This window comes from Trachinotus anak, unplaced genomic scaffold (genome assembly GCF_046630095.1).
Source record: "Trachinotus anak isolate AG129_WGS33_773 ecotype Australia unplaced genomic scaffold, CSIRO_AGI_Tana_v1 ptg000016l, whole genome shotgun sequence".
In the NCBI taxonomy this organism is placed as follows: Eukaryota; Metazoa; Chordata; class Actinopteri; order Carangiformes; family Carangidae; genus Trachinotus; species Trachinotus anak.
Genome location: NW_027273867.1, coordinates 18,122,931 through 18,148,883, shown reverse-complemented (window position 1 = coordinate 18,148,883; position 25,953 = coordinate 18,122,931). Strand labels below are relative to the sequence as shown.

At 41.5% G+C, this 25,953-nt stretch overlaps 1 protein-coding gene across 3 annotated transcripts in view; it reads right to left on the bottom strand.

Annotated features, from left to right (window-relative positions):
- Positions 1–7,723: 7,723 nt before the first annotated feature.
- LOC139634067 (TGF-beta receptor type-2-like) overlaps positions 7,724–25,953 on the bottom strand; it is a 30,471-nt gene continuing 12,241 nt past the window's right edge. For 2 of the 3 annotated variants that reach the window (XM_071500311.1, XM_071500312.1), the window contains 6 exons: positions 22,751–22,892; positions 21,679–21,869; positions 18,009–18,784; positions 17,000–17,141; positions 9,765–9,889; positions 7,724–8,959 (listed from right to left, as the gene is read on the bottom strand). In XM_071500311.1, coding sequence (XP_071356412.1) covers positions 8,780–8,959; positions 9,765–9,889; positions 17,000–17,141; positions 18,009–18,784; positions 21,679–21,869; positions 22,751–22,892 — 1,556 coding nt within the window. In that variant the 3' untranslated portion in view covers positions 7,724–8,779. Of the gene's footprint in view, positions 8,960–9,764; positions 9,890–16,999; positions 17,142–18,008; positions 18,785–21,678; positions 21,870–22,750; positions 22,893–25,524; positions 25,872–25,953 lie in introns of those variants that run through there. The other variant, XM_071500310.1, reaches the window with a different exon arrangement.

Genomic DNA, 25,953 nt, shown 5'->3' with positions numbered 1-25,953 from the left:
TTCGAGCCGCCTCTGCGTGATGTCTTTTTTTAGGGGGCTTGCCATTCACATATGACAAATGTAGTGGGTAGAAAACAGTTGAACTTGGTCTGACATTATCCCTGTGGGAGAGAAAAAATATGGCTCACATGTTGAAAATTGAAGTATGCTTCCCTATTTCCCAGCTGCCTCCGCTTGACAAATGACCCTTCTTTCACTTTCCTGAGTGGCCAGCACGGGCTGTCTCTGTTCAGAAGACAACAGATTTATTCGATATTGCTTTAATGACAGCCCTGAAACCTCTGTGGCAAAATTACGGCAGCAGTTTTCAAAACAAAAGGAGCAGATAGAAGAGCTGCCTCACTGACATCGTTCTCTTGTTTTCACAAAGAGTATCTATCCAGTTGTTTCAAAATTCATGCAGTGATTGTGCATGTCTGAAGGCCCCTGTCATTCGAATTAATATTTTGCTTATTTGACATGTAAGGGGGAATTTATGGAATTTCTGTTACGTGCAATTTGTTGTTAACTTTAGCTTTTTTGTGCAGCTTGTATATTGTCTATTGTCTATTTTTTGTTTTGATGCCCTTTCGTATAATGTGCAAATACATTAGATTTAAGGCTAAATCTGGTCTATCTTCTGACCAAAGAGCACTGTGAAAAGGCCGGTCAACACCATGTGGCCTCTTGGTCAGGACTATGTATCTCTGTGCTTAGCCCGTGTCCAATCGATTCTCCTTCTGGTTGCCCTCGATCGGTCATCTGACAGAACACAGTTCACGCCTCCCAAATAAAGTTAAACTTAGCTGACCTCTCCGATGAATATGGGAGAGATGGGATGTGGTGGGGGGAGGATGCAGGATGGGCAAAGAAGGAGAACAGAGGACAGACACAGGGAGGAAAAGGGACATCTTAAACACAATCATTTGCTTTTTCTCTCTTAATGAAGCTGCGGTGAGACAATGTTGTTAGTCAACACTAAACAATTTGCTTAGCATAGTATAAGGAATGGAAGCAGGAGTAAATAATTCAGTTAATTTCAGTTCAGTTCAGTGTTATAATGGCTCAGACAGCTGGGACCAGAGGCATTATGTTTTCGGGTCGTCCGTCCTTCCATCCCATTCTCTTGAATGCAGTCTCACAGGAAGACCTTGAGGGGATTTCTTCAGATTTGGCACAAACATTCTGTTGCAGTAAGGGATGAACTGATTAGATTTTGGTGGACAAAGGTCAAAGGCCAAGACCACTGTGAACTCAAAATATGTTTTTGGCCATAACTCAATGAGTCATTGTTCCAAAGAGCAAACTCCAAGTGGCTTTCATACGTTTTTCCCTGAGGAGAGGCTTCAGTCTGGACAATCTGCCATAAAGCCCAGATTGGTGGCGTGCTGCAGTGATGGTTGTCCGTCTGGAAGTATCTCCCATCTCCACACAGGATCTCTGGAGCTCAGCCAAAGTGAGTGTAGATTGATGTGGAAAAAAATATCATTATTTTGTTTGTAGTATAAGGCAGCAACAACAAGTGTTTTGAACACTTTCCAAATGAACTGTATATACACAATTCTGTCACTGCCATAAACTTCAAACTTGGATTCAACAGTAAATAGGACATTTTTCCAGTCCACTGTAAAATGCTGGTATTTCTAAGACCATCCCGGCCTTGTTTCCCCTCCTGAAAAATGGTTTAGAAACTGCTTCCCGTCCTCTGAGACTACCACAGGACAGAATTCTTTTGACAGTATTTTTGCTGATTGGAGTCTTACATTCTTTATTTAGCAAGTTCTGTATTTGTGATGAAGAACATCTCTATCTCTCAGGGAACTAAGCTTGATGTATTTATCTTCTGATGGCATGTTTACTTTTGGTCTGCCTGATCGTGCTTTGGATACAGCTGGTACAGTTTCTGCAAAGCATTTCAGAGTTCCATGCAGTGCCCCCGTCAGAGGTTTGACCCAGGGTCAGTGTCTGTCCTGCAGTGCATGCAACTAGTCTAGCTTGTTATCCAGGGGCTGAACACTTGCAAGCAGAATACTGAAAATAAGAAAATGCTGTGGTCAAAACATTTGGCCAGTCAGACATTGTGTACTCTCTCCCTCACACAAACATACTAGCTGTGTCTCAATTCAGGGGCTGCATACTTTAAAGGACATGGTCTACGAAGGCCTGGCCTTTGTAGTCATCGTCAACTTCGAAGGCTAAACCGAAATGAGACTAGTGTACGAAGGATTTCCTCTTTATCTTTGTCCATTCTTTTATTTGCGAAGTCCACCACATTCTTGTTTTGAACCATAGCGATTCATCACTAGCATGCAATGAATAATGGGATAGGCTGTTCCGCGAAGGATCCACTTGTTGGATCCTTTGTTGCCCAAGAAACAAAGGACCTATTTCTCAGCCGCATTTAAAGGAGCCTTCTAAATCAGACAGCCTTGTCATGCTGCTGAGACACAGCCATAGACAACAGACCTGTTTGTGAACTCTCCCTGCACACCCTGAATCATATCATGGTCAGGCGCGGGAGGAAGGATTGCTGTCGTTAGCATAGCTGCTAGTCAATATCGACTGCTCATGGAAGTGGTTAATGTTGATTCTTTCATTCTGACACTGAATGTTTGCTCTCTCAATCCACACAAATATTTTAAGATATTTTCAAAAGGGCTCCACAAACAATTCAAGTGGCCCTAGGATCCGCTTTTCTTGGAAAAGGGCTCGTCCTGAGCAGGTGCAAAGACAGTATGGACCAGAGCTAATAGCAAAACAGTTTACCTAGAAACTTATGAAAACACGCGTAGGAAAGCTAAACAGTATGACCAGCGTGATTAGCTATCCAATTAAATTATTTAGAATATTTCCAGGCTACAAACAATGCTGCTGTAGCTAATGAAGAGGGAAATGTAGGCGAGAGGAACAGCAGCCAACGTGCTGCTGTGGTAGAACAAGTGAGATTGACAGCAAACACAGAGATAGCTGAGAGAGCTGTACGTACAATTTGTCACAGAATACATATTTGTTGGAAACAAAATGCTGTTGTTGATGAGCATTTTACTTACAGTTAAATAAACTCTCTATAATAAATACATTTCGTAGCAGCATTGTGGAATCTTATTGATGATGATGGATTATCATTACCACTGCTTTGTCATCTTCAAATGTGTTGAAAATGAGAGCAATTACTTTTTTTTTTTCTTCATCGCCTCGTATGGCTTACATCGACTTTGGCTGACCTTTGAAGCAAACATTTCTGTACATAATTGAATAATGAGTTGACTACACAGTGCAAGCAGGTTTTAACAGTGCAACAGCATATACAGGTGGAGATTAACATTGTCACATCAGGCTCGCTGCAGCCTCTTGGAACATTAACTGGAATAGGACAGTAAATTATTGCTAAATAGGCAAATTAATATGGAACACAGATTAAAGGATATACTGAGCCAAATTAGTCCCGCATCCTCATCATCTCACCATACATGCAACTAGAGGATGATTGATGCAGGATATTAAGTGGACCGGCATCGTCCTTGTTAGCTCCAACGATCAAATCATTCCAGCTTTTGTTGGAGGGGAAATTGCAATATAACTGCCAGCGCTGGTCTTGTTAAATGTAAGTAAACAAGACTCTTAATGTATCCTCCAAGACAAACACTTTCAGGTCTAACATACTGCCATCACTGACACAGCTGTGCTTGTCCTTGATGGGCTGCTTTTTTCTATTAAGCACGCTGAGTGCTTGCTGGCTGAGAATATAATAACACAATAGTTTCATTCAGGCATAAGGAAATTAAAGTAATATCGGAAATATCAAGTCCCCTGCCATTAGACAAAAACGTCTGAGAGGACAGCAGGGGTAATAGCTCCTGATACACCAGCAGCCTCATCTGTCCATCTCTGGGCCTCTGCTTGGCCTCAGCTGCCTGGTGCTTGTGTCTTAACAGGCACATCATCCCCTAGACAGTTGCTGCCTGAGATTGTGGCTCAAGGTCTTAAAGTTTCTTCAAGTACGTGACTCCCATTGCCGCCAATACTGCTGCCAGTATCGGAGCTGCTCGCCCAGAGTGCTGCTTTGTTATACGTCAAGTGAACATCTAAATCAAATGGGTATTTGGAATCAAAAAACAGATCTGTAATTGACCGGGCCGGTGGGGGGAAATGGCCTCTGACGTTAACCGGACCCGTAGAGCTGAGAGAGGAGGTGATATCAGAGCGAGCAGTAATTTGTCTTCCTTGTCATCTCCTTACTGGAGCTTAAAATATTGTTTACAGCTTTCACCAACCAACGCACTGCTCAGCGGCTTTGATTGATGTATGAGGTGTCACCATGGCAACCAGCATGTGGGAATTAGAAGTGACTTTGGCAAGAGAGTATATCCTTCTGGGTTATTAAGACTACCTAAGGGTTGTGTGAGCATTTGCCTCTTTGTGTATACATGTAAGCAGTGACGAGTTGTTCTTGGCTAAACTCTCAGCCTGCTTTTGCCGCCCACTCGAAGGGTTAATCGGGTTAGACAGTATCATGACTGAGCAGCTGACAAGGATACATAGGGTACCACATGTACGGGATTTAACCAGTACTGATGGAGGGCTGTACTCTGGCAGCTTGAGCGTAAACTACATTGTGACAAGTGAGAGGTGGTAAGTGCTGAAACGAAGAGAGAGACTGAATTTTTTTTTTTTTTGTTAAGTTATGCTTTCTAACAGTAGCTGTTAAAATGCAATTAGATCCCAGGACATAAAATGACCCCAGTGTTTGGTGACTGGTTAGTGCCACTCAGTGTGAGTCTTGGTAATGGAAAGACCTGTCACATCTTAAACTCAGCCCTTTCGTTTTCACAGTGCGGTGCCTCCATTTCTTTTACCCTTAATGCATAAACGTTAGCTCACTGGATCCTGTCCCTTAGCACTGAAGCCTAGTTGGTAGCAGAATGTACAAATGAGGCCTTTGTATGTATTATCCAGTAGAACCAGTGCGCCCTCTACTGGTTACAATACAGAATGCAGGCAGTGGGCGCATACAGGGTAATATTCTCCTGTTGTGTTGCTGCCAGTGAAGTAAATAAGTGTACACAAGTTCCCATGGTGCCTTAATTAAAACAAATGGTGGGATAGCAACACAGACAGGATGATTTGTACTAACGTCCTGAATGAGTTTTAAAAAACGAACCCAAAACAGAAAAAAATAACATATAATGCAATCTATCTGTTGTTTATTATTTACTGTTGCTAAAACCAAAATTGACTGAATGAATTTGCAAGGTACCTCAATCTCAACTGTCATTCCAGGAATATAACAGGATTATTGTTGACTATGTGCTACATGATTCAGGTGTAATTGCTTTACACTTGTCCCACACTGTTAACCAACTTGAACCGACCTGTGTTGACCTTATCTGGCAGATCCATGCTCTGTGGCCCCTGCAACAATGTGGCAAAAGCGCATTTGAATTTGTTATTGAAATGAAGACATCATTCCTTTACTGGCACTAACAAATGTGTCAGTGAAAAAAAAAAAAAGTGCTTCACGCATCCTTAAATATGTATCTCCCTTTTGAGAACTTCACTCTTTTGCTGCAGGAAAATTGGCATCACATTATTTGATTGTGAAAAATGAGAAGAAATGTTACTGTTGTTACTTCTGACACCGCTGTGGTAATCCATTTATAACGTAAAATTATAAATCATTTATCATAAGCATGTATGTCCCACGGCAGTATCCAATTTATCTGTAGAGGAAACCACACCAAGTGTGCCTTTGGCATAGTTTATGTAAATAGAGCGTGTAAACTGTAGGATGGGCAATGGAAATCTCCCTACGAGACGACAACTCAGCACACTGTAGCTGATAAATCACTTCCCTCCTGTTCCCAAGTGCATTTGTTTAACAGTTCATGCATTTTCAGTGGTGCTGCTTCACCACTGCAGCCCAGGTTAATGTGTTTTGAACGGAAGAATTTCGACTAATAAAACAAATGTTGGGGGCAGAAATCACACATGACACAATGCTGACACAACCACATACAAATGTTGTACATGTGACTGAGTTCACTTCCTGGAGACTCTCATGCTGTGAGGACAGATTTTTAGTTTCGAGTAAGCAGTCAGTTTTTGCTGAGCAGAGCTGTTTTAACAGCAGTGAAAAATACAGCGGCGAGAATAAGGATGTGTACCCTTTGGAATGACCTGGTTTTCTGCATTGACTGGTCAAATGTGATCTGATCTTTATTATTGTCACAAATGTACAGAAACAAAGCTAATGTCACAATTATAATCTTTTGTGTCTTTATTTAACACACACGTTAAACATTCACAGTGGTGCTGGAAAAAGTAAGTGAACTGTTGCTATATGTCAGTTTTTGCTATTTTTGCAGCTGTTTAATTAACTAGAGGAGTCTAGAAAAAATGTTCAGCATCAAACTTCTTTCCTGCACTCGCCAAGATCTGTCTCAGCAACTGGCAAAGTCAATTTTAACGCTTGTTTTGCTTCTATTTCTATGACATCTTTTCTTCTACTGAAGTTAGCATGCTAACTTGTTAGCCCCAGCCAGTCTTGTAAGACTACTTTACGATAGTGAGTCACTTTAGCATTCAGATTGCCTTCAGTCCAACGTGAGGGGATGAAATAGTGGTGATGGGTGTATTCTAACCTCTTGTAAATGCATCAATGGCTGAAGCTTGTTTCACCACCAAAACGTACATATACCACTTTTAATAATTGCTTGATATGTGTATGGTAGACTTGTGAACACATATGTTAACCAGCTCGTGATTCCTCAGTGGATAGTCAAAGGATGAATCAGAAGCTTGTGAGAGAGACACAGACAGTGACAGACAATCAGAGAGCCTCCATCCGACACGTTCCAGTCTGAGTCAGCTGTGGGCTCAAGATGAAAGGTCTGTCAGCGTCACACACAGATGCACTGTGTATATAGACTCTGTGGACCTGCTGAACCTCTTACCTTGGCCTCATCAAGCACAAACACACACTCTCTTGGTGTAAAGCTGTCTATCAGTCAATAGAGAACTGCCATGGTTTTGATGTGTGACAACACAGTCTACGATTTGTCATATTCTGGATAACACCCAAAACTGCCATCTTGGTGTTCTCAGTGTAATCAGGAATGAAACATTAAGTATCTTCAATGCATGAATGAGTGTGTGCGTGCCAACACAAGCATGCAAATGTGTTGTGGATATGGTATGCACGATGGAATATGCAGGTTTCACATAGCAGAATGATGCATATAAGCACGCATGCATGACTTGAACTGATATGATTTAAGTTTGTGTCACAGCGTGCCAGGAGGGGAACATAATGTCCCTGTTCCAAGCCTGAGAGCAGCTGATGGGCCCATACAAACACAGCATTAGTGAGCTTGTCATCCTGTTCACCACTGACAAATTATATTATACCTTCGTAAACAAGCACATTTTCAGTACAAATTAAAATGTGTACATTTCTAATTATCACATTAAATTCCGTGTATTTTTTTCATTGTTGTTAGTCACTTGTATTTTAGTCCTAGTTTGGTTTTCATCATCAGCTGGTGTTGTAGCCCTGGTATTACCTAGAATTCATTGGTTATTTATCCTTGCTAGATTTAGTATTGCTAGATGTTCACAAAACTGCATACTTACAGTCAATTGAGCATGTACGCTGGAGACAAATGTCCAGTTTTGTATTTGGCGCCAACGGTTAAAGTACAATACAGAGTATAGAGCATTAAAAACACCAAATTGACACACTGAGTACTGTAACACTTTTAATTATGACTTTACTTGATTGAGTTCCCTTTTTTGTAACAAAATATCTACAAACAAGTTCAGCTTTTATGGCGTATAGGCAGCAGGCTAGATCCTCCAGTTTACAGTCCTTTATACATTTCTCTCTTCCCAAGTTTATTCTCTTCGTCTGAATAAGCAGACTTTCTGTTTCTGGGAACAGAGTCCTCCGAGTAATACTTGTGCACGCACGCACGCACGCACGCACGCACGCACGCACGCACGCACGCACGCACGCACGCACGCACGCACACACACACACACACACACACACACACACACACACACACACACACACACATCTATGTGTTCCTTATTTCCATTTAGGCTGATTTTGCTGTCTTTATTTTACAGTCGAGATTTTCTTGTATAACAGCCTTGGATGGGTTTTATATTCCTTTGCTTTGGTTAATTTCCATTTCATACCACATAAAATTACACTTGCATCTTCAACCTTGGATCATGCCGAAATCCAGTCCCAATGACATCTATCCAAGGCCACCTAGGAATACATTTAAGTAGGCAGTCCAATATATCCAATATTTATTATTAGTGTTAATATGTCTTCATATTTTTTCATTACTCCCTTTTACCCCTTGTTCTAAATACATCATGTCCCTTTATCTCCTATACCTGAAATGTATTGTCAAACAAAAATAAAACTGAATATATATTTATATCATTTGGTGTGCATAGATATTGATAAAGTGCAAATAGTATTTGGTTAAAAAAGCTTAGTAATGTGATTTCCCTGTTTGTTTATGATTTGAGTCTTTGAAGCATGTAGAACAAAATAAATCAGGTCAGTCACTGGTGTTTACATTTATGTTGGTCCTGATGTGTATTCTGTATGTATGTCTCTGGTAACAGTTCGCTTTCATCTACACAATTTTCCGGTTTGATCCTTGGTCACACATCTGATGAACCCATAGCAAACAAAGCGTCCACTGGAAGTTCTTTCTCTCCCACCTGCTTGGTTGTAATTCTTCAACTGCCCCAGTGGGGGCAGTGTTTTTGTTGAGCTCTACTTCTCATCCACAACAAAGATTTCTTCAGGGATCTTCTCCTCTGAGTCAGAGCAATCTGACAGCTTGTCCAGGTACTCCATGTCGTCGAAGCGCTCAGCAACACACTGGGCTGTCAGACGGGCCTCCGGGTCGTGGTCCCAGCAATCCTCTATGGAGGCACACACCATCTGGATGCCCTGCACGGGGAGCAATGGAGCACAGATATAATCAGTCAATAATAAAGACCTGGGGCAAATTTGACTGAGACAGAATCTAATCACCTCAGCTGAAACTGTGAATGTTCACGTGTGTTTATGCGTTTCCATCTGTGTGTTTGTGTGTATCAGTCTGTGTCTTTGTACCAGACTGTTTCCTTAGAGTGAAAAAATAGAAGAGGGAGTCATGTGAATAGAGTATAGTCCAGCAGGATAATAAGTCTGAACTCTTCTCAGGACTGTTTTAGCAGATAAAAACTGTTCCTGATTAACTGATATAATCACTTTGACTATTTCACGTTAGTTGTGTTTCAACAGTATTAATTCAAGAGATTCTATAATTTTTTAAATTTAGAAATTCGTTCTAAATTGCTTAATTTTCACTGCTCTTCAGATGCAGTGAAAATGCAAACAGGAATGCAGAAAAGGGATATTTAGTTCTTAGTTTTTGTTCTTGAGTTTAGTTCCCATTTCCATTCCTTAAACTTTTTGGTTAAAAAGGGTTATGTGATGCACAGGTAGTGCTTATTCGTTATTTGACATTAATCAACACTGACATTTAGCAACATCAGTGTGAATGTGCAAGGGTCAGCTCATCAGCTAATTTGCACCCATAGTCTAAAAAACTGACATATGATAAAAAGCATTAGTGCATATTAAAGTTGAAATGAGAACTGCTGATTTTTAAAATAAGCTTACATGAATAGTCATTTTTTCAGGAGTTTTTCACACAGCAGCAGTTTGTCATAGACTGCATGTATGTGCAGTATGTGTTGGAGCCTCTTACTGTGTGGTTGATCCAGCTGTTGGGGATCTCAGGTCTTCCTCTGTCTCGGAGAACACTGTCCTTCATGCTCTCTACACACGGGTGTTCCCTCAGGTTCCCAAAGGGCGGCTCGTACTCTTTCACTTCTGCATATCAAGACACACAAACAAGAGACAGATACAAAAAGTTATGGAAATGTGCAACTTTGGTGGTTTTAGAGAAGCAAAACACTTTGAAATGGATTCACCTCTGCTGAGTGATACAGTTCTCTTGAATAGAGAGGTTAAATCAGATGGCAGAGCCCCACAACACACACATTGACAACACCTCTCAAAGGTTTCACTGTGTGCTCTAAATTAAAACTGCAGGTTGCAAACTTTAAATAGCACTGAAGCAGCACAAACAACTTAAGAATCCTGTGCTGCTGACAGAAAGACCAAGGGGGAGATTTTCTGAAGAGAAACACTTATTATCACATTTTGTACCCTCGGCTTCAATAGGCTTTAAGTATCTCACCAACACAGCTCTGGCGCTTTGTGTTAGCTCTCTTACACAACAAAACCCAGACTGCTTGTCAAAGGCAATATACCAATTGAGTTTACTCAGAGCAAGATTTCAAAGCTTTGGTGTGGAGAACAGTCTGGAAACCTCAGCTCCAGAGTTTCCAAAGAAAATGTATCCTTGCATGAATTAATACCCACTGATCAGCCACAATATTAAAAGGTATCTGGTTTCAATATTGTGGGCGATCGGTGTATCCTTGGATTAAAACATCAAATCAAATTCCAATTTGAGATAAGAAAAGCCTGATGAGGCACATGACTGTGTGAAGAATGCTGAAGTAAATAATTAGCTCATTATAAAAATTTCATCATTAAAAGATGTCCAGGAGCGAAATGCTAGTTTAACAATCCCACAGTATTTCACAAATAACCCCTGACAAAGACAGACAAAGGCCTTCAAACACACACAGATAACAGAATATTACACTTTTTCTTAGACCATTTTAAAAACTTTAAATTGACTCTCACTGTTAACTGTTGATGAACACAATAATCCCCTCATGTGTTGCAATAATAACCACAGAATAGAAACCGTTAATGATTTCCTCATCTAGAAATCTGAAATGTGTTTTCTGTACTACAAACAGTTATGCAATTTGGGAGTATTTTTCTAGATTTTTTCCCATTTTATTCTAGTAGAAGTAGTTTCGGTTGTTGCATGGCTTCCCATTTCTCTTTCTTAGTGTACAGAACTTATGCAAGTCTAATGCTGGACTTGTGTCTTTTATGCTTTCATTTACTAAAACAATACACCTACAAGGCAGTGCAGTCACTGATCTTGTAATTAGGTCCTGAATACACAGATAAACCGAATGAGACGCCCAGAGCAGATTTGTCCTGCATTTTGCTCTTTGCAAATCTGTCCCACAGAGTTTACAAACTGGAACAAAGCAGCAGTGCCAGCCGGAGTCAGCGAACTGTGGTGTAATCCGCCCAGTCACGAGGCAAACATGTTGTCTCTGCAAGTAAACCAACACATCTTGTACAGTGTGTAAACAATATATGCCAACATTTAAGGAATGGAAAAAAAAAAAATCTACAACTGTTCTAAAGTGTTGATTGTTGTAAACTACTGGAATAGATATCCACTTCTTGGTGTACAGTTTGTGGAATGAACAAGATTATGGTTTCATTTCACTCTTACAAAACATGTTCAAAAGAAGCTAACAGGAAGTTATGAAGCCTGCAGACAGGAAATTAAGACTTCTGGGACACTGACTAATGCTACAGAGGATTCTTCTGCAGAAGCTGAAACTTCTTTTCTTGCAAGCCAAGTTCCTCTGGTTTGGTGTAAAAGCTTAAACATAGCAGCAGGGCCCCACCCTGCCATCAGTCAATATTTAAGAGAAAAGGAGACAAATGTTTCTTTTTGTTTTGACAGGAGGGAGAGAGAGAGAGAGAGGGAGAGAGAGGGAGAGAGAGAGCGAGAGAAGAACTGTATGCTAAACTGTTGGGCAAACATGTTTATGTGTCCATCCACAAACAATGGAATCAAAACATATGAATCATACTACTGAGTACTTTGCAGTGTAAACAGAAGTGTGTATTCCAGGATGGAAAGATTGGGCCGATTCTGCTCTAAAAGCAAAGACGGATTTTCCAGGCAAACCTTAAATTAAACTCGGAACTAGCAAAAGCTATTGAAAACACAACAAGGGGAAAGTGAGGAATGCTGTGGTTTGCAAAAGTCACACACTGCATATTGACAAGGCTTCTGCAATGCCATATAACAAGTTCAGCACATTAACAATCAAGAACTTACACTGCGTTTCCTACGACAGCTGACATGTAGTGAGTTGAATTTTGCAACACTAGCACATATTTCATCCTTAATGTCTATTTTCCGTGCCAGTTGTCAGACATGCCTTTAGAAACTGTCTGGAAATCTGCAGCCAAGAGAAATTCAGGTCACTTCAGCGGCAGACTAGGGAAATGAATGTGACCCCTAAGAAGTGTCGTGATATACATCCATTACAAATAAGCCAAGGAGGCCAAACAGGACTAAAACAAAGAAAGAAGGAAAAAACACAAACCTTCGTAAAATTATTACAGCAAAGTTACAAGCAAAGCATAATCCAGATATTTTGTTTGATATTCTTGCGCCCTTCCAAGTTAACATTTTTGTCCAATTATACTCAGCAAGGCTTACACACTGAAAAAAGAACAGAAACCCTGTCACCTAAACACATAAAAAATGCAGGAAAACAGATCCAAACATAGTTTCAACATGTACTTGGAAATAAATTAGTAATGTGATCACAATAACATTGTCTGTTTCCCGAAAGTCTCAGAGTCTGGAACAACAGCTTGATGAATCCAGTCCCAGCCGCCTGTGCTGGTTTTCATTAGGCTGCGGTGGCTGTGACACTTGTTTTGTGTTCCTCACAGGTTGTTAAAGTCATTTCGTGCAGATGCATACATGTGCATTACACATTAGCAGAGCTTACTTTTGAACACATGGCGTTGACTTACCCCAGAGGGTTACCCTACCATTAACCATGGCTGATACATGCCCTAACCTTCACCTAACCCCATTAAAGATGACCAGACCTATTTTAGCTCACGCTGGATGCAACTTCAATGAAACCAAATTGGGCACACACACAAATTCTATCCCCAATTCATCCTTAATCAAGAGGTTTGAAGTCAGAAGTTCTCCCAAATGTGGACCATGGCAGACCCCACACACATACATACATACATACCCTCCAGCCCATCAGGCCCTCCAGTCCTGAAGGAGCTGATGGTCTGACATCTGGAGAGCAGCTGCCCTAACCTCTCCTCCTCTCCAGTCTAGCCCAACCTCTCCCTCTAGGGACTGAAGGCATTTCTCCGTCTGCAGCTCCACGTTCAACACCACTCCACTATTATCCCACTACTTAGCCCCACCCGCCTGAGGAACGCCTTCATAGTCTTTCCAAGCCCTAAATCTAGAGCAGCTAAATTATACAGGAGAGACATTTTAGGGAACAGAGACAAAGATAAAAAGGCCTGAGCCTTGAATCCAGCTTTTCCTTCTCACTGAGGTGTGTTGATCTCTCTGTTTCCCTCTCATTCAAACTCTTTCTTTGTCTTTATAGTTTTGGAAGATAAAGAAAACAAAGTGGTGGCTCATGGCTGGCTGACTGGCACTGTCGACAGACGGCTGTGTTCTTCTCGCCTGGCAAAACTCAGAGTGGACCATGGCCCCAGGAACTGTGACAAAGCAGCTATGTGGCTTCCTGCCACTGAGACGCTGAGCCACTGAGATAGCTGATCAGACATCTGTCTTCCACAGACACACACACAGGCAGGTGGCATCAGAGTCAAGAGAGAATGGAGAAACCAGGGCTTCACCCAGGTCATTATAATGATGCCCTGGGATGTGTAAATTTGTGTGTCTGCACGTGTGTGTGTTCACACATGTTCATATTTTGTCTCAAGAGAGGTGAGTTACCAGAGAGTCATGAGTGACTCACCAACCTACAGGGACTTGGCAGCTTCAGGAAAGCATTCAGCGTTAAAGCATGAAGCTTTTTAAACACACTCTGTAAACATCTGTTTTACTCTCATGGTGCTCTGATTCCAGCATCAACACCACATCTCTGCCAGTATACTCTCTGCAAGGTGATTTTTCGCTGCCATTGGAGCAAAACCAAATTACTGCATCTCATTTGTACAGTCTATTCTTTCCACCTTCCTCAGGGTCTATCAAAGCAGGAGGCTCTCTGTGTTTGTACAACATTTTAACCTTTCAGCATGAGAACGTCTCCTTGGGTTTTTGGTTAACGAACCACAGATTTCACCCCTCTACTCGTCTCGGAGAGTTGCCAAGTTTTGAAAAAGATAGAGATACAAAGACACGGGAAAAACACATGAACAACCTCAGTGGCTTCTATCTTTAGTCTCTATTCTGGGCCGTGGGTGTGACGGGAACCCCTCTGCTTCCCCTTTCTCCAATAAATCTACGCTAGCTTGTCCTCCCTGTCTGTCTGTGCTGGCATGAGTAAAGCTGGATGGCTGTCTCCAGTGCTGCAGTGCAGTGAGAGAGTAATTAATTGCTGCCTCACCTGCTTCAGGGTAGAAAGAAAAGACAGACATAGAGAGGGTGAGGGAAATGTAGATAAGCCAAGTTGAGTGTCAAGTATAGAGGCAAAGAATGAGAGAGTTTCTGTACAAGGACATTCACAAAAATGTGGTTAAACTGGGCCTAAAATAATGTTTGCTGATGTCTACAGTGTTCCTGTTGGTTGAGATCTAAATAAATGCAAAGTGAAAGGGCTGAGAGATTCACAAGCATCAACTCAGAAGTGACTGAAACGGATGGATGAGGCTGAGTGGGATAAATAAAGCTGTTGTCCCTCAAGAGGAAACCAAGTGAAGCTACACTAACCTTTATCCAGTGAGCCTGGATTCGTTTAGTCCATCTCTACCAGCGTGTATCCTGTCTGGTCTTGTCTCAAGAGACATTAGCCACAAAACATCCTCATACAAGGAAGACATACATACTTACAAAGTTAACTTCACACAGAAAACAGTGTGTCTTGGGACTGTGCTCTTTGCAAAACAGGAAAGAGTCTATTTTGATTTTGAAGGTGTACCCACAGGGCACACATATTCTTGCTGTTGGGAAGGGAAAGCAAAGGGGACTGTGGGTCACTTGGCCATGTTTTTTTTTTCTTCAGAGGACTCATGGGCAGCGTAACTGGGTGATACATTTTAAGGGGGCCCCCTGGGGGGGATCGTGGGGGCAAAACAGGAAAATGCCAAAGTAGAAACGTTCATGCCCAAACACGGCTTTCAATCACTCCTCTGACACAATGGAGACAGGAGCAGTCACAGAAACAAACTGGGCCACAGAGACACTAAAGGGAAGTGAAAACAAATGAGTGACTGCTGACGTGAAATACTGCCCTGTGGTTTGCCTTCAGATAATCACCCATTTCTATTATTTGCACATATCCTGGCCTTGTTTTTGCTACAGAATGACAAACACAAGTAACGGTACATTAGTAAAGTGAAAGCTGATCCTTGAGACTTCTACAAGATGGATTGTGTGTTTGTCACTTTCAGATTTTGTTCCCACAGTGATTAATGGGACGTGGAGGAAACACGCGGAGGTCCTGTCACACATCTACAGAGCTGACTCAAGGTGGAGTTGGTCACTGGGCTCCTAATTGGTAAAGTCGTCAGTGTGCTTGTATTCCTTAGAGGTCAAACGAGCTGTGGAGGCAATTTTTCTTTTTACAGTATTTCTGAAGATCTTTACACAGGCTCCAAAGGGAATTTCATCAATCAGTGCTGCTATTGATTTCCTTTACACTCAACGACCCAGGCTAATCTCTGAATTACCAAGGAAAACGTGGTTCTCTATTATTAACTAAAGGTCACAAGTGATGTTTAGTGTGTGTGCAGTGGGGGCAACACATTATCAGTATAGAAACAGTACCATGTTTAGAGCAGATGTCAACAAAACATGACTGATCATAATACACAAAGAGAATATTGAGGGATGCAAGGTGGAAGATTGATTACAGGAACAGTTCAAACGTTTTTGGAAATGCACAAGTCTTGTTGAGAATTAGAGGAGAAAATAAATACCACTACCATGTCTGTCTGGCAAGTTGTGGTTTGAGGGGTTACGTGCTTCACTGTTACTTTGGCTGGAGGCAGGCACTTCATGGAGTCTCCGCTGGTTGCCTGGCAACCTCACAGTGAACACAAGAGTCCAGCATGCTACTGCGTCCAGCCGAGAAATAGTCCCACTCAAAACCTCCCGAAAACAAAAACCTGTCATTTTTACACTTTGTTTTTGTTGTTGTCTGGCTGTAGCTTGATATTTAAAAACACAGGTGTGAGAATGGTACAATCTTCTCATCTAAACTCTTCACAAAAAAAGTAAAAAAGCAAGTTTCCCAAAATGTTGAACTATTCTTTTAAGAAGTCTGTCTTTCAGGAAGTCTTCAAAACCTCAATGAAAGCAAATATCTGCTGTAGTGTTTCTGAATAGGACACTGACGTCAGCCCTCTAGTTGTCTCAGAATTGTAACCTCTAAAAGAGACGCAGGCCAGGTGGATAATATAAATACTTATGCTTATATTTCCTGTGCGGCGTGGCTAAACTGACTTTGGCCTGGATACAGGCCTGTTGTGTTGTCTACATCTGAAGTGTTCCTCTTGAATACAGGAAGACAGGTCTGCAAAATGTATAACTGTTATTGTAATGTTTTTTTGGAGATGCTATTTATTCACTTAGTCCTTCAGTAATGTTTTATTTCAATTAATAATTAACCCAAAATCTAATTTATCAGTTGACTAAAAGTTGCTTAACCTAAAAAGGCAAAATATTTTGATTAGGTTTCAGTGGAGGTTTTGATGTCCCATGGTCTGACTGCTCTTTTGGATGAAATTATTTGGCATAAAAAATAAACATCTGAACATTTTAATATGTTCAATAAAATATTAGCTGTCAGCAGCTTCCAGCTAAAGCTGCCATATTAGCTTTCAAGTGCAAATATTGATTTAATACCAGTGACAGTAGGAATTTCACTCACTGAGGCATCACAGCTGCTCTTTTTGCAATCCTGAACTCTGTTATTAACCTGCACATGAACCTATTTAATGCCACGTATTTTAAACATGATAAACAGGCTGGATGGTTTTTGTAAGGTCAGCTGTAAGGCCATGCCTCTGATCAACAGCGCTTTATCTTACCTCCAATTGCACTACACCTGGAGATGATCTCCCACAGTACAAGAGCCATGGAGTAAACATCGGCCTGTTTGAAAGACTCAATGTTTTCTAGGTTGATTCTGGACTCCAGCACCTCTGGGGCCATATATCTGGCTGTGCCCACCTGAGGAAAAAAAACAGAAAGGGAGACGCAGATCTCGGTTACCGAAGTCCCTGATTGCACTGATGATAATAAATGATAAGAGAATGCGTATTATCATTTTGTATGGCTTAAACGAGGTGCTACAGATAAGGGAAGCTAATAAACCACAAAATAAGGGAGTAGTTGAGTTGAAAAACGCTGGCTTAGCAGAACATTTTAGCAGTTATTTACCAGCATTAATCTAGGGAGGTAAAACAGGGGATAATTTTGTGTCACATCACGTTTATGTGAATCAAAACATGTTTGATATATTAAATAACTGGAAAAACAAAAGGTGGCTCAGAGTTTAACAACACCTTGTTCGTCTTAAGATTATTACAACCTTAGAAAGTGTGTTCACTGGCACCTCCTCCAAATGCATTAAGGGCATTACAATGCATTAGATGTGCTGCACAGCAAAGGGTGAGGCCTTTTTTATAATGAGTCATTTTCATAACAGAGTCTAATATGACTTTGGCCTATTACATCACCGTAATGAGTCCATTAAGAATCAATCAAGCCTGTTTGCCTTGTGACTGTAATAAAATGACAACCTCAGAAGAATTACAGCTCAGTTTCTATCAGCATTAAACATCTGGGAATATGATACACAGAACGCCAAATATTTAGAGATAGTATCCCTGAATGATGAGGATCAGATATGAGAAGTTTGACTGATAGCTCTTTTCAGGCTCTGATAAATATCTTCTAAGAAATATATGGCAGGGCCTGAAATGGCCTGTGTCTGGGATGCCAGTGCAAATTATAACAGGAGAGGATTTTATTTCTTATCTCTTGAGGGATCAAAAGCAAAATAAATCCCCCAAATTTAGGATTAGAAAGCTTTACCTGTCCACTGTTGGCCAGCTCATCCACAGACAGATTGTTGTCCAGCCGGAGCGCGAGGCCAAAGTCACACAGGCAGCAGGTCAGGTCGCTTTTCACCAGTATGTTGGAGCTCTTAATGTCCCTGTGTGCGATAGCCACCTTGTAGCGACCGCAGGGGGTGTGGTCACTGTGAAGGTGAGCCACTCCACGGGCTAGAGAGCTCCCAAGCAGCCACAGGTCATGCCAGTTGATAATATGATGAGTCAGATACTCTTGAAGATTTCCTCTTGGCTGGTAGGCTGTGATCAGCCAGTATTGTCTCTGCACCTTGCGCTCCTCTGCTGTCAGGAAGTGAAGCACATTGTCATGTCTCAAGTCTGCGTCTGAGAAGATGTCCTTCTCATTTTTCCAGGAGGCGTACTCCTCGTATTGGAAAATCTTAACGGCCACCGTCTCAAAGCCCTGCTCCTCGCTGACTGAGGAGCCCTGCTTCAGTTTAGCTTTATAAACTTCTGCGAAGCGTCCTTTTCCAACCTGAACATCCAGTTCGATGGGCAGGAGCTCGGTGTTGTGGTTGAGATTGTTGGCAAGTGTGGAGCTGCTGTCTGAACCTTCGTCATCTATCATGATGGCGTGAGCATCACTGAAGTCCAATGGAGGACCCTTCTTCCGTCTGGAGCTGGCCTGCCGCTGGCGGTAGACCCGATAGCAGTAGAAGAAAGCGATGACAACAACAGCCATAACCAGCAGCGGCACCAGGCTCACTAAGATGACTGCTACCACCTGGGAATCCATGTCTGAGGGAACAAAGGTCAAAGATCTCAGATGATGAGGAATACTCCACAATGACTAATCAATAACAGAGTTTTAGAAATTTATATTCACCAAGTAGCAACATGACTCCAAATGAATACTAATGTTGTTCTGTGTCTGCTGGAAGTGTAAACAGGCAACTGTTTGCCAACACATTTGCCATTTCAACTCAAGGTGATAATGTCACCATTGTGTTTACAGCCTATTGTTCTTCCCCCAAGTGACCGAAACAATTAACAAAGGTTAAAAAGTCCACTCTTTACTTTGGTAACAACGGTTGACAGCCACAAGGTCCATTTAATAGTTTGCCCAGTGGTTATGGAATTATAGATACCATATGACAAACATTCAGAAAAATGGACATTTAAACATCTAAAATGTCAACTCCACCTACTGATGAATATTATTGTGTAACATGGTCAAAAGTTCCAGATCAGCTACACCATGGTGATTTTTTTTTTGTCAACCACATTTGTATAGTTCAAAATAGGTTTAAAAAAGTCTCTTCTCTGTGTGAACAAAACATTGTGTTCTTCCACTTGTGCTTTTTTGGAATGATCATGAACATAAAACAATTTGTCTACCACAATACAAAGAAATAAAGCTCAAGTTCTGTCTCGGCAGATTTGCATCTAGTGCGGAGTAAAGTGGTATTCTCAGAACAGCAGAGGAACCTGACCCTCCCATGTGGAATGTCTATAAGCATCAGAAAGCTAAAGTTAGCATCCAGGCCACAAAGTGAAACTGTTCCAAACCCTGATCCAGTCAACCGCATATTGTGTCTCTTTATAGTTTATGTCTGATTCTTATAATTTAGGCGGTGGTGTGTCTGGTAGCTGCTTGGTTTTGGCAAACAGTGAAAGTTTATGCTTGTGCTGTGCTTATGGTCCAGTTTTAGAAGCAGCAGACATAAAAGAAGACTTATAAAAAGTATATAGCCAGACACAACATACTAAATGAGAAAACACCAACTGGTCCAGAGTTTGATGAGTTCTAAATTTAATCATTTATATGTTGTCTTGTCTAGTTCCTCTGAGTGATTTGGGCTGCTAAGTGTGATATGATGATAGTTTTGAAGCAGAATGTGCTTACATTTTCCAAATTTCCAAACAGGTGAGTTGAAAAACAAAACTGATTTCAGAGTCAAGGGTAGATGTGAGGAGCAGAATCAGGTTAAAATAAGGGTGAGGACAAATGAGGAAGACACGTGGTTGACGGCCCAGTCAAGCCCTCTGGTTCTCTCTCATTTTTTTTTTCTCTCAACAGGAAACCACATGTCTGAAATCCTCTACATGGCCCCAGCCAGTTTGTTTTGATTTTCGTAGAGTGAGAAGCTATTTCTCACAACAAACCTGTCACTGTGCCTCCCAGACTCTTCAGACAGCTTTAGCCAGACTTATAATACGAAATATTGAACACTCTGGACAAATTGTTGAGTGAGTGGTAAGAACCGTGAATTACACGTTAATGTTAACCTCTTCATTTAAGATTTTCCTTAAACTGAAGTATTGTTTGTAAACTAAAAAAGAAATAGAAATAGTTTCATATTTTAGGAAATATGTATATTTGCTTTCTTGCCAAGAGTTAGATGAGACTGATACTACTACTGTTACTGTTACCACTAGAGTTTACTGTTACCACAGCAACTCTAAGCATATTTTTTGGCTGATGTGATTAACAACTTATTTTTCTTCCAAGTTATGTAATAGATTTTTTGCAGTGATCTGTATCGCTCAGCTATAGGAAACATAACACAGAAAGTGAAAGCTCAATCAGAAAAACGCTTTGGTCACGAACTTGTAGAACAGAGTCCCCAGAGTTACTGGCATTGTTCCCTTGTAGGTTTTATTGCTGCTGGAGCTCCTACATTATGACACAGTCTCATGTTAGTCACTGAGAAGTTACAGAAAGTGCACAGACATTCTCAACAGTGAGAGAATGGATTTCCATTACGTGGTTTGCACTGTGCAGATGCTTTCAATTTGGCCCTCGGTGCAGAGCCAGGTCTCGGAAATGTACTTCGGTGTTATTATTGCCTTGGATGCTGTAGTCAAAATACATTTGATTCCAGGGCCAATGTTGTAACAAGAGTCTACAGGGCAATGTCTCCAAAACCTGTTTGTAATCATGTTTCTGGAGAGCATTACAGTGCACATGTGTTAGCGTTCATGCATGATGCCTTACATGACAAGCGGACAGGAACTGGCATAAGAATATTAGGTCAACCATGACTATGACGTTACCATGTTATACTGTACAGATGTAAGAACACAAAGTCCCACTTTTTGCATGTTAATGCAGTGTTTCTTCAGTATTGGTCCACTGTGGTAAGAAAAATACTGATACAAGGAAGATGCAGTAATAAGGGATTCATGTAAGTTTATAGAACTTAAAGCTGCTCAAATCAAAATTTTTATATAAACTGTGGTTCAAATGATTGAGTGGAAAGTGGAAAGGGGGGGCGGGGGGGCTCTACTGAGTGTTTTGGCATCTTTTATCTAATTGTTTTTGTTTAACTGTTCAGTCTGTGGTTCAGTCTCTCTGGTCTCATCAACTTTGTTTCCAGCAGGGAGCTGTTTGCAGCAAACAAGCTCTGATAAACCCACCATGTGAGACCTGCCCAGCACCACACAATAGAGACACAATGTTTTGAATAGCTTGGTAACATAGTTCAAAGGAAAACACAGAGTGAAAATTGGGCATACATTCATCATGTCAGGAAAAACACAACTCCAAATGAATGCTAATGTTGCTCTGGATCTGCTGGATGTGTAAATAAGCCACTTTACGTGTGGCTTTAAGTGTTGTAAATACAGCTTGTTCATCTGCCAGTGAACAAAACAAACAAACACAAACAAATGTAACAAAATAAACTTACTTGGGTTAAAGAAGACCTGCTCATTGCACTCTTCCTCATTGCAAGAACAGATGAAGAACTGAGAGCCCATGCCCTTTCTTTCTTTCATCTCACACTTGCTGTTGTTGTAATCCTCCAAGATCAGGCCGTGCAGCCTCTGAGCTGGGTTGTGGCAGACTGTATCAAAGGTGATATTGTCATCTTTCTTCCTCCTTAGAAAGAGAAAACTCACGTTGAAAACACTTCCATTTTCTGGGTTACATTTGATTCATAGTGTTTGTAGACTGGGGACTTTTGCACTGGGGAATTTATTGCCAAATCCTCTTTTCAGAGATCTATTATCATGCAACAAGGTAATAATGATAGGTCTACAGTTGTGCAAATAATGCAATTTTTCAGCCGTACAGTGATAAAGTGGTAACTGTAAATGTCGGATTTGTTTCTTTCAGCAGTCCACAGTCTCAGCATTATGTAAATGACTGCAACACAGAGGTCACATTTACAAGGAGCAAGATTCTGAAAAACTATTACAAACAGGAAACAAGGAAAAACCCTGAACCTGCACAAGCATACATATTTAAATTTTGTTTCCCTGCTGAGCAGCACCAGCCGCGCCGTTGTGAGAAACATTTTAAAGAGGTGCTGCTGTCCATGTGCCATTAGCTTTCTGCTAACCTCAGCTCCTAACATGCCCGTTACATTACTAATATAATGAGAAACCGCAGCGTGGCCTTAAGCTTTTAACACTGACACAAATCTGCTTCCTGCTGCTTCTCACATTTCGAGTCAGATCTGATGCTGATGGGTGGTTAGGCGCTCATGTGCTACCATAATCCAGCCAACTGTCTCCACCATAATGCTGACTGTCAAAGTGTTCAAAGGAAAAGGTCACTTCAAGGAAGAAGTTTGAGGGCTTCGGGCAGGAAATGATGCCTGGAATAAAAGAGCACCTAGTGTGGATTCATTTTCTCAATATTTTGTGTGATCTAAAATCTGAATATAATTTTTAAAAAATGCTCTTTTCACTACGACTATAACTTAATGATTCATTTAAGATCAAAACCTCTATGTGTTTAGTCGAGTGGACACTTACCAAATACTGACACACACATCATCATCATGGGGGCAGATGGACGTGATTTCGCAGTCCACCTTACAGCTCCCTTTACCCGTGCAGCTGGTTGCCCGCACATCGCAGAACTTGCACAGCTTCTTTACCTTCATTATACTGGCCTCTAAAGAAAGAGAGGGGGGTTGAGGGAGGACAGACAGTCAGTGGGGTGGGCATACAAGAGAAAAATTCTGTAAAAACACAAGACAGACTCAAACCGATTTCCTTGCATGCTCAGTGGATTGTTTAAGCAGCATTTAACATTGAAATATCAAACAAACTACTCAAAAATGTAAAACTTTTTCATGATGATGAATAACAGGAATTTATATCTGATATTTATAAGCATTAAGGGCAAAAAAATGTTAAATTTAATTACAGGGTGGGAGTCTGTTGGAATTTGTCAATAAACAGAAGCAGATTTTCGACATAATCACAAGAAAATCCAAACTATTTCTTCCTCGAGGGGTGGACAGATTTGTTCCCTGTGAAGTCTGAACAATAAGAGCGGCACGCAGCGGCATCCACCTCCTTTGGTCTTGTTCAGACTTGACTTTGCCAGCAGGCAGACCCATATCACTGAGACAGACAGGATTGTGTGATGAGTGCCTGTGGGTTTGATAATCATCTATGGAGACAACTGCCAGACAGGCAAGAACAACAAACAAAGAAAACACGGATGCATCTCCTTGCTGAGAAGTCTCTAATTTGTCAAGCCGATGAGTCGGCTCCCCATCTAGAAAGGTGCTGTGCCAGCGCTGTTCATGAATATCAAAAAGAGGGAGGACAATGTTATGTATCAGTGTCTATGAATGTTTGGAGAAAGAAAAAAGTGTGTGTTTGTGTGTGTGTGTTGGTGAAAAACTGTATTACTACAGAAATTCTATGACTGCAGATTCGCCGATACTCCTTGCAATGATAAAAAAATCAGCCAGGCAACAAGCCTGTCTGGCAAGGAAAAGAGGTTGAGCAACAAAGAAGGTGAGCAATCTCTCTTCTCCTCTCCCATTTTTCTTGTCCTAGAAGGGAGTGTTTCCCACACATAAAAGTGCAAGTGGAAAATGGATCTGTGGCTTTAAGAGTTAGAGACTATCCTAAAATAGGATATTTTAAATTTCCCAGGATCAACCCAGCGCCAGCGGTTGAAGCAAAACCAGGAAAAAACTCTCTTCTAGACAAGATGTGCTTAGTTACCTAGTTGCTTGCTGTGGGTCAACTGAAACAGAGAGGGATGGCAAGATCTTGGGCACTGCGCTCCACTCCTGAAGATTCTTCACGTTAATGTTGTCAAGTAATACAAACTGAAGTACAGTTTGACCTCAAAATAACTTAATCACAAAAACAGAGGATGAGAGGTTGCATGTGACAGCACTGCTACAGTAAAACCACTTAACCACGCTGTGCAGATGTCGTTGAACCTGTTTCTTGCATCAGAACGTGCAACTCAGGGCCAAACCAAAAGAGAACGTGGGTGCAATCAACATACACCTCTTGAAAAAAAAAAAAAAAAAAAAAAACCACACTAGAACATGTGTGATATATCTGAAGTGGTGGGTGGCAGGCTGAAGATGAGATGGCAACATCAAGACTTTTCTCAGTCACATGACCAGAAAGTGAGATGTTTTAGAGAGGGAAGTGTAAGTGAAAGCAGAATTCTTCTTGCTGGTGTCAGCGGACAGTGAAGAAGTTTGTTCAGTATCTGTTTGCCCATGACTTCACGCTGACTTGAGGGAAAAGGTGCTCTCTCTCTGTGTGTGTGTGTGAGTGTGTGTGAGCTCTTAACCTGGCACAAAAAGCCCGCTGTGTCATTTCACTAAATCTGTGGGGTGGGGTTAGACCTGCAGCTTGCAGCAACAGAAATACTGTACAACCTGCAGCGTGGAACAGCAGCAAATCAAGAGCACTATACCTTGATGGCATCCTATTTCAGTACCAGAGAGATTTACTTCGCAAGACAGCAAGCAGGATATTGCACACGGATATTGCTTTTCTGGCCTTGTCTTAACCGACACACTCCCACACAAATAAAAAGATCAAAATATCATTCTTGAACTTCAGACTAAACTATCTGACAGAGCAATTTAAAACTCTGCCTGGCGGGCTGCTGAGGCGTTTTGAAGTAAATCAGCACTGAGGGGGATAGTTCATGCCTGAATGCTAGTAGTGGGAAGGTGGTTGAGCCGGAGTAATTATATCATTAGAGCAACTCCCGTGAAAGAGCACGTCATTTTAGCCCAGGAGGCGGGCTGTGGAAGGGATGAATGGTAGTAATTGTCACCCAGGGCTACATATAATTGCAGAGAGGGGGGGGGGAGAGGATTAGGAGCAGCCAAAGCCACTCGGTGCCGCTGGGACTGAGCCTGAGACAGATGAAGGTACAGCGCTGTCTTCCTCAGAGGGGCCGCTAGACCTGTTAGCAATGTGGCCGCACATCAAAGATGGAGATAACCCAGTGTGAGGAGGGCTTTAAAGGCTAGCAGGTGATAACGCAGTTATGTCGTTTTTATTAAATGAATTTCACTTTTTTTTTTTTTTTTTTAAATTGAAAGTGATGTAATGTAAGGTACAGCAGGCCTGTGTGAAACAACAGTGTAAAAAAAAGAGCATAGTTTACCCCGCTTTCCTGAAAGAGGCCATTTGTCACTTTGTAGCGCTCGACAAGGCTTCACTGACTCTTTTGAAATCACTCCGCAGCTACCGCTTTGACAACTTTTCTAAAAAAAAAAAAAAAAAAAAAAGCATAAAGTTCAACTCACCCGTCTCCTCCAGCAGAATACTACCAAAGAGTATCGTTCCACACCAAAAAGCGGAAAACCGAAGTAGCTCCATTTAGAAACGGACTATACACTCCCCTCTCTCTCATTAATTAACCGAGACCTTGACAACGGGTTAATATCCAGACGTCGCGGACTTTGCTCGGTCCGCCTGTTGCTCCCCCCCCGAAGAAGACGCGTTCACAGCTCCGCGTAGAAGAAGCAAAGTAAACACACCAGGCAGGACTTGCCCCATATGACTCACAGTATGTGCACTACTCATGAAACAGGAAATCTTCAGAGGGGTTGGACAGTTTTTTTTTCCCCCTCTCTTCTTCTTCTACTTCTGCTTCTCAGTCATGCTCCCGTGGCTCACACAGTCTTGAACCATGTCATTAAGAGGCTGAAACCCAGCAGGCACGACTTGAAATG